Source organism: Amaranthus tricolor, chromosome 13, assembly GCF_026212465.1.
Source record: "Amaranthus tricolor cultivar Red isolate AtriRed21 chromosome 13, ASM2621246v1, whole genome shotgun sequence".
In the NCBI taxonomy this organism is placed as follows: domain Eukaryota; kingdom Viridiplantae; phylum Streptophyta; class Magnoliopsida; order Caryophyllales; family Amaranthaceae; genus Amaranthus; species Amaranthus tricolor.
This window is the reverse complement of record NC_080059.1, coordinates 7,305,409-7,314,802: the sequence shown is the minus strand read 5'-3', so window position 1 is coordinate 7,314,802 and position 9,394 is coordinate 7,305,409. Positions and strand designations below refer to the sequence as shown.

The window sequence follows — 9,394 nt, the reverse complement described above, 5'->3', positions numbered from 1 at the left end:
TTTTATTATAAAATCGATATGTGTGCTAATTGTTTTTTGATTAGTATACTGTATATATTCAAAGGAAAACATTAACATTAATTAGATCAATGTCAAAATCGAAATCTAGAAACATTGGAAGATTAAATCTAAACAATACAAGCAAGTTGTGCCTTTTCATTCACAGTTTCACCTAACCTCTCATAATTAGCATTATCACATTATTAATAATTAGTCAACTTGTACCATTTCAACTCTAATCTACTCCATTAAGAAAGTACTATTAGCTCTAATTACAAACTATTGGTGATTACTACTCTGTCTCTATCTGTTTGGTGGGACCAAGGTCCAAGATACTACAACCGAGAATACCCTGTTTAATTTTAAAAATTGTAATATTTTTTTAACAACTTTATATATTTAGACACTAAATATAAACCACATAATTATTGAGGTTCTAAATTTTTCAGGGTTCTGTGCAGTGGAACATGTTGAACATGCTCAGAACCTCCCTTGATTACAACAACAACAATGTTATAACTTTAATTATAAAAGATTGGGATTGACTACATGAAGTAATATATCAATTTAAATGCTCATTTGCATAAATTTTTCATTTTTTTTTCTTCTCCATTCATTTTGATTTTCTTACATTTTAATTTGTATGTCTTGATCATTTATATCCTTTCCACTTATGTCTTCCAAGTCATATCCAACCTTTTTTTAAGTCTTTCGAGCTCTAGTTTTTTATCTTCCTCATTGATTCGCTAATATTCTATTTTTACATATGTCCAAATCATCTTACACGATTCACTTTCATCTTTTCCTCAATATTTGGAACTCCTTCTTATATCTTCGTTTTCAATTCTATTCTTTAAAGTTTATATCCACTCATCAATTGAAGCATTAATATTTTCTCAACTCTCATCTTTTTACAATAATATGAATTGAATCCTTTTTCTAAAAGCGCAAGATATGAGTAGCTTTTTTAAAGGGTAGACTAAGGAAGAAGTTAATATGAAATGAATCTAAATCGCGAATGAAAATTATGATACTTACCGCCATTGAGGATAAACCCGAGTCTTAAGACCAAAATCTTTTAATTTATAAAGAAGACCGAGAAAATAAAAATTAAATAAAAACCAAACCTGATACCTTATTGAAAAAGTAATACAAGAAACAATTCTAAGAATCAGGCCTTTTGAACATAGAATAGACAATGAAAACAAGTGGGACGACCGTATTTGGGGAAGATCACATAAAATCCGATTTCCCGAATCTCGACTTTTGGCACTTTTTGCTACCCAAAAATACACCAAACACACTTCAGAATATAAATATCCTGCTTTTTTTTTTTCTCTAAAACTCCTATGTCCTATTTTTTTTTCTCTGTTCATCAGGAAAAGAAACAACAGAAACCCACCAAAAAGCTCAAAACCCAACTGCAAAAATCCCAACATTTAATGCCGAAGATCTTGTCTTTGTGAAAAGGAATTTATCGCATAATTTTATTTAGAAAGACCCATTTTGAGAAAATTACTTACAAATGGATAATGTTAATGTTGGAGTTTTAAAGAGATGTTCTTCAGAGAAGAAATTAGAAGTTTCTGACATGCCATGTTTGGATAACCAAGAATTTCATGTTCTAGCAGTTGATGACAGTTTTGTAGATAGGAAGGTCATTGAGAGACTCCTAAAGATTTCATCTTGCAAAGGTAGGAAACCAAACAAGACTTGTTACATGTCTTAAAACTGTTTTCTTTTTTTTGTTATTCCTTCTTTTAAGCATGAAGAAAGTAAAAAAGCTGATGTCCGAAATACTTTACATATGAGATAAGATTTTATACCGATAAAATAGTGGGTTGTGGATTTTGAGTAACAATGAACCTCACCAAGTGTATGTGCAAGTCAAAAGCTCTTGACCCGTGAGTTTGTGGGCTCGAGCCGACGGGTGTTATGTGTTCACACGAGTGGGACACGGTGAGATTATGCGACAAATTGTGACTTCCTAATAGCTAAAATTTTTTTGTTTCTTGTAGTATCAATATGATTTGGGTAAAATGGGTTATTGAGATATTTCAAATAGTTTCTAAAAATGGAATTTTTTAATGCGAAATTTTAATGCAGTGACAGTGGTAGAAAGTGGCAAAAGGGCATTGGAGCTGCTTGGATTAGATGAAGAGAAGAGCTCTGTTGAGTGTAAGGTATGTACAATTTTAGCCGGGTGGACGATCATTAAAACTGATATAAAGGTCACGGCTAGCATTACATTGTTGCTTTTTTATATTTCTTGTATAAGATTGTTTGATGGATATATGGTGTGATGTGCTAGGGATTGAAGGTGCATTTGATTATCACAGACTATTCCATGCCTGAAATGACAGGATATGACCTGTTGAAAAAAATCAAGGTTAGTTTTGCTACCCTTTCCAATTATGTGCTATCTTATGCTTTATGCGTTATAAAATATTTACCACATTTTAAAATTTTTGTATTGAGACGAATTAAATAAAATTCTACTTAATTATATTTTAACTTATAGATTATTAACAAAATTAATAACTTTTAAAAAATTATAAAATTTTGATATGGATTATTAATATGGTTTTGAATTGTTGATATTAAAACTTGATAAATGTAAATATTTTTAATTTATTATAGTGTAAATTTCTTGGTTAATTTCTGTTTGGATGAGCTGAACACTTTATGACAATCATCACATTTGGTAGTAACCAATAACATGAACAATAACTTTTTGATTGGTTGTCTTTTTGGAATACTGATCTCAAATGGGAGTCATGAATTGAGATTAAGAACTAAATTTTGTTCACTTAAGTCATACTATCATTGATGGGATTTGTTGTTGCTTTTTAGCAGGAATCATCAATATTTAAAGAGGTTCCTGTGGTGATTATGTCATCTGAGAACATCCTTACTCGAATCGATAGGTATGGTTGTGTCTCTAACTCTCAAAAGATTAAACTGTAATTAATTAGTCTGTTAATTACTTAATTATGTTGCATCGCCTACCTAGGCTGTAGCCCGAGTTATTTGATTAAAAACTTTATTAATATTTAATTCTATAACATATAACACAAAAAAGATAGCTGAGTTGGTTCTGTACACACTACACATGTAGAGGCTAGTGTTCGGCCTATTCATAATAGGAGTATAATATGCTTCAAGTATTCTGGATTTGCCTTTGTTAGACACCTAGAAGGGGTTGTTCACAAGTCATAACGTAAAACATTATGAAGATGATTAGGCAATGTGAAATATCCAAGCATTAATTATAGTGCAAAAATAAGGTTATATTCACAATCGTAGTAATGCTTTCAAAACAAATTTGCGTCAATATGAATGGTTTTACAGTTGTTACGAAATGCTAGCTATAGGGTGATGTGACTTTGTATTTTTCGCTATTTCCTTGACTGTTCAATTTGTGTTAGAGTATATAACATATCACGGGGCTTTAACCATTTGGTTGAGTTGGTTCCTTCACATGGTATCAAAAGCCTATGTAACGGAAGATCACGGATTCGAATCTCATCCACCCTTCATTTCAAAGTGGAGTATTTTGCGTCATGTATAAGGAAAGTCTATATTACATCAACACTTCTATTCTAAAGGGCTTTCGTCAGAGGGGTCATATTAGAATATATAACATATCCTGGGGCCTCAACCATCAGCATGAGCTTTTGGTTGAGTTGGTTCATTCACAATATGCAAATAATGATTTCATTGAGGTAACCTAATCTGTTTCTGTTCCTGTTTCTGTTTCATCAGACACTTAGTTTACCTTGTCTGACAATCCAACTTTAGGACATTCATGAATGCACGAACATAAAGGTGCATACTTAATCATTAATTATTATTAATTTAATTCAAATCTGAATCAGTATTAATTAATCCTAATCAAACATCCAAATCCCATCCTTAAGATTTTCTAATCCCCTTGATAGTGATATAAACACTGCCTTAATAAAAAACAATTGATAATCATCTTAAGATCAACTGTTTTTCCACCAACGTTTTATTTGTTAATGTTAGCTTATGTACTTGCTGATGTTTTGGTGTTAGTTGGGTTTAATCTATGCAATGAGATCTTAGAACTGTTATATTAAATGAATATACTGAGATTTGGTCTTTTGTATAATCAAATTCCACTAAATTAAGCAATTAAGTATCCATTAAACACGAGATATTCGTTTAGCATAAAGAATAATGCTTTTAGTATGACATCCATCCAAGTCAATGGTTAATTATGATAATAAACATGGAATATTATGACTTTTAAGAGGGGAAATAATTATATCAGCAAGAGTAGACAATTTCTTCTATCGTTTCATAATATGAATTTAAAAGGCGTTGAAGAATGTTTACATCAAGTTATCATCGTTCACATTATGCTTTTAAGCCAGTTTAGTTATTGCGGTTCGTTTGGTTAGTAGTACTAAATGGTGATAATGAGAATGATTTATAATGTGAAATTTTATCAAAAGTTTCATATCATTCCCACGGTATTAAAACTTTGATCACAAAAAAGTTTCTTTTGTTATAAATTTCTATTACCACCTAATACTACCTCTCCCAATAGTAATGCATTGGAATGAATTTTATGAAGAAAATTAATGATTGGAGTTGGACAAGCATGACCATCAAGATAGCCAATATATTTTTCAACTAAAATTACATAAGTTTTTCATTCTCATTACCACCGTTTATTACTACATACCAAATGGACCAACTTTTCATGTAGTGTAATTACACTAGTTAGTACTATATAATTGCAATGAAAATGATTTATAGTGTAATTTTCATGTAATGTATTGTGAAGGAACCAACTTAACTAAAAACTTAAGCTGATGGTTGAGGCCCATAATATGTTATATACTCTAACACGCCTCTTCACATGAGAGACCATCGGGCTAGAAGTGCGATTGCAACACAAATTCTCTTCATAGCATTAGTATCTACATAGTATTATACTCCAGCACAGGAGTCACCTTTCCATTATGGTTACAAGGAATAAAATTACCCAATCCTTAAACATCGTCATCCTTTTTATTTTATCGCCACCCCCTCTCAATAAAAATTACGATTTTGCCCCTGGACTTTAAAAAATTACGAATTTGCCACTGGACTTAAAATTTCTTAACAAATGTAAATCGCACTTAATAACACTATTATCACTTTAATCCCGAACATTTTTAATGTAATTCAAAATTAAAAAAAATAAAAATTAATACAAGTCGCACAAAAAGTGCTACTGTACCTAGGTCGAGTCGCACTTTTTGTGCGACTGGAATTATTTTTTATTTTTTTATTAAACTATTAATAAAAATTAAAAATTAATTAACAACTAAGTTTTAATTAATATATTATTATCATATTAAAAAATAATTAAACATTTAAATAAATTATTTAAATTCAAAACTAATTATTATAATAACATTATCATAATTTAATAATATATTAAAATAAAATAATTTATTACAATATTTATTAAATAACAATAACTTAAAAAATAAATTAATTAAACAAAAGAAATTTTATAATTCGAAATTAAAAAAAATAAAAAATTATAATACCAGTTGCACAAAAAGTGCGATTGTACCTAGGTCGAGTCGCACAAAAAGTGCAACTCAACCTAGGTACAGTCGCACGTTTTGTGCGACTGGAATTATTTTTTATTTTTTATTTTTATTAAACTATTAATAAAAAATTAAAAATTAATTAACAACTAAATTTTTATTAATATATTATTATCATATTAAAAAAATAATTAAACATTTAAATAAATTATTTAAATTCAAAACTAATTATTATAATAAAATTATCATAATTTACTAATATATTAAAATAAAATAATTTATTATAACATTTATTAAATAAAAATAAATTAATTAAACAAAAGAAATTTTATAATTTGAAATTAAAAAAAATCTTTTGTTTCGATTTTTTTTTTTTGATTTCGAATTATAGTATTTCTTTTGTTTAATTAATTTATTTTTATTTAATAAATGTTATAATAAATTATTTTATTTTAATATATTATTATATTATGATAATATTATTATAATAATTAGTTTTGAATTTAAATAATTTATTTAAATGTTTAATTATTTTAATTTTTTTTTTTAATTTCGAATTACATTAAAAATGTTCGGGATTAAAGTGATAATAGTGTTATTAAGTGCGATTTACATTTGTTAAGAAATTTTAAATCCAGTGCAAATTCGTAATTTTTTAAAGTCTAGGAGCAAATTAGTAATTTTCATTGGGAGGGTGGCGATAAAATGAAAAGAGTGACAATGTTTAATAATTTCCTAAAATTATACTTTCTATGTTCTGTATTACATGCTACACATCTCTTGTGCACAGAAATTAAGAAAGAAGAATCATATAGGAAAATGACTAATATACCCCCTTTTTGATGAGATGGGTTTTAGACTTTCAGTTCTTAAAAACTTGATTTATTTTATTGCTATTCGAAATTTCCAATTAACACTGATTTTTAGTCCTAATTAAGTTTCAAGTTTTATAGTTAGTAAGAATTTGATTCAAAATTTTTGAGTTCTAATTTGAAATCTCAGCAACCAAAAAGGATTTAGCATCAATGTAAACAAGAAAAGGAAGAATACATAATTCATATTATGAACCATAGAAACTGCTATTGAAGGAGATTAGAAAAAATTAAAAATCTAATCAAAGGTAACTTAACTAAACATTAAGAAATCACACCAAGAAATTAGAACATCAAATTATACTTCTCAGTCAAACCAAAAAATTAATCACAAAAACCTAGATCTTGATTTCAGAAGATGGGTTTCAAAGAAAAAAAAAATAATCGATGAATTTTATATGTAAAACCTAGAGAGAGATGGATTTCAGAAATGGTAGATGGATTTTAACCCTAATAATAAATCAAAAACCCACAGTAAAATCCACATCTCGATTTCAGAAGATGAGTTTAAAGCAAAGCCACATGGTAGATGGATTTCAAAAGATGAGAGTGAGAGAGAGAGAGATGGACAATGGAGGGGCAATATTCAAAACATAGATGAGGGTGAGGGTGGGAAGACGAGGTTTCATAAGATGGTTGCCTCTTGCCTGATTGTAAATGGAAGGCAGAATAGGTGAATGGAGATTTCATAAGTTATTAATTTGGTTGAAAATAGATTAAGATTAAATAATAATAGATATAAAATTTATTGAGGTATAGAATAAAAATAAAATGGGATAAAATAGATATTTATATAGTTATTTTATTGCTAAAAATAAAAATGTTGCAAATAATATAAAATTATCAAAAATAAAAAATATAACAACTAATATGAAAAGTAGAAAGTATTTGAATAGTCAATAATGTGTGATAATGATATTACGCCAAAATTTGATAAGCAAACTATTCTAGTCTAATAGTAGCACTCACCAATACCACTACTAATTACTAGCATTTTGATGTCATATTACACTTTAGATTGTCATATCTGGGATTTTGACTAGTAGCTATTTGTTAATTTAGTTGACTTGTTTGATCAACGGATAAAATTAACTAATTTTGTTAATCGAACATGTTTAATAATATCTACTTAATAAAGCCAATGAAAAAGTTAGTCGAAACGGTTTTATCAATTAGATGTAAAAGTCAACTTTTTACTTAGATGATGATTAATTACCAGATTTATTTTTTTAACTGTTTGATCAACTAACAAGTTTGCCGGAAAGCCAATTACCAAAACAACCCGAACAATTCACTTAGACAACTTGTTGGGATTATTTATCTCACGTCAACAAATTAAAAATGGTGTACATACTTTATAAGCTGTCGAAGACTTTCTTCTCATTGTCTTATGGTTATGGTTTTGAAATGATATATATTTCCTTGGCTTATGAAATGAATGCACCACGTATTTCTCGTTAATATGCTGATATTTACAATAAGTCCAGCTTAATTTAACATAACTGAGCTCCTTATCTCTGGTCCTAACAATTTAGTTCTTGTGTTGTAAACCAATTAGATGCTTGGAAGAGGGAGCAAAGGATTATATACTAAAGCCTGTGAAACTTTCTGATGTCAAGCGCTTAAAACAATTTATCCTTCAAAGTGATCACTCAAGTGAAGTAAAGGGAAATGGTGCTATACAAGACAATAATCTTGCATCACCAAACTCATTTCGTAGTGTGGCGAATCCTCCCCTTCTCGGGTTTCCATGTTCTTCGCTTAAGTGTGGCTGCATTTCGAGACATCTCAGGTTTCGTAACAGAAGCTCAAAGTACCCATCAGAACTGTCACTGCACTGATGATCATTTGCTCATTATCTGTTGTTTTTTGAGGTTTTTGTGGGTATATGATGAAGTGTATATGAAGAGGATTAGAGAGAAATTAGTGGGGTGAAACTGAAAACTGTTTAAAGAAGGGTAGTAAGACAATGCTGCTTCTTTTTCTCTATACAAATTAGATTTTTTTTGTGGTGACTGAAAAAGACCCAACAAATTTGATTGGATTTTGGGAATTTTCTTGTGTTTGGTTCCTTGCTTGTTATTGTAAGAAAGCTTACTAATATAGAGCTGCAAATCTCCATCAGACCCTGAGTTCTGAAGTTGATTGCTTGTCATTGAATTTCCACTTAAACAAGCCATTGACAGATAATTCTCTGCAAAATCCCCTAATAGATTTGGTCATCATTCAAATAGTTTTTTTTTTTAAACTGGTTAGATTACCAAGATTTGATCAAAACCACAAATTCCACCATGATTTACCACGTACATTGTCATCTAATCAAGTATAAACCTCATTATAACTAAATAGCATTAGATCATTTGTTAATCTACATTATAGCATTTCAAACCTTGAAGTTTGTAAGAAAAAACCTAGACGTCGATATATAAGTAAGTAATTCAAGTACCACTATGAAGAATACTTAACACTTCAAGCAACACAGTGAATCATCCGGATGACTCATTGAGTCGACCCGCTGAAAATCTGCGATGAATTGGAAAGATCAAAGATGGAAAAGAGAGAGAATAGTGAAAATGGGGTAAGATTTGGGTTTTTGAGAATGAAAAAGAATGGAAGAGAGAGAGAAAGTCATTGATCCACACTTAAAGATTCATAACCCAGATCTTATTTTTTGCATGGATTTGAATTGAAAATAAGAAAAAAAATTGATCTTCTCTGCAAAATTTATGATTTTGAGAAATGGGTTTTTCTTACAAGATTTCAGAATTTTAAGATCTGCAAGAAAAATTGCTCTTCAAGTATAGTCAAAATTACCAAATTGAGGAGCAGAAAGGGGATTGGGTTCTCAATGGTGGATTGGTTTAAATGTTAGAGGAAGAAGAAACTAAAAAAAATAAAAAATTAACACTCACAAAAATGGAGTTTCAGGGGAGTTTTAATGGTGAATTG

At 29.2% G+C, this 9,394-nt stretch overlaps 1 protein-coding gene across 2 annotated transcripts; it reads left to right on the top strand.

Moving 5' to 3' along the window:
• Window positions 1–1,303: 1,303 nt before the first annotated feature.
• On the top strand, window positions 1,304–9,181 carry LOC130798265 (two-component response regulator ARR6-like). Of its 2 annotated transcripts, none has more exons than XM_057661189.1 (5): window positions 1,304–1,694; window positions 2,107–2,183; window positions 2,312–2,389; window positions 2,857–2,927; window positions 8,004–9,181. In XM_057661189.1, exons 1-5 carry the CDS (start codon window positions 1,526–1,528, stop codon window positions 8,284–8,286), a joined length of 678 nt encoding a protein of 225 aa, XP_057517172.1. In that variant the 5' UTR covers window positions 1,304–1,525; the 3' UTR covers window positions 8,287–9,181. The 2 variants fall into 2 exon arrangements, with proteins under 2 accessions (XP_057517172.1, XP_057517171.1); XM_057661188.1 differs by having other exon boundaries at window positions 1,313–1,694; window positions 2,854–2,927; window positions 8,004–8,650.
• Window positions 9,182–9,394: the final 213 nt, after the last annotated feature.

Coding starts and splice junctions, on each gene's coding strand:
- LOC130798265 (XM_057661188.1), top strand. CDS start 1,526: ATGGATAATGTTAATGTTGGAGTTTTAAAGAGATGTTCTTCAGAGAAG. Junction 2,184..2,311: donor AGAGCTCTGTTGAGTGTAAG/GTATGTACAATT, acceptor GTGATGTGCTAG/GGATTGAAGGTGCATTTGAT. Junction 2,928..8,003: donor ATCCTTACTCGAATCGATAG/GTATGGTTGTGT, acceptor TAAACCAATTAG/ATGCTTGGAAGAGGGAGCAA.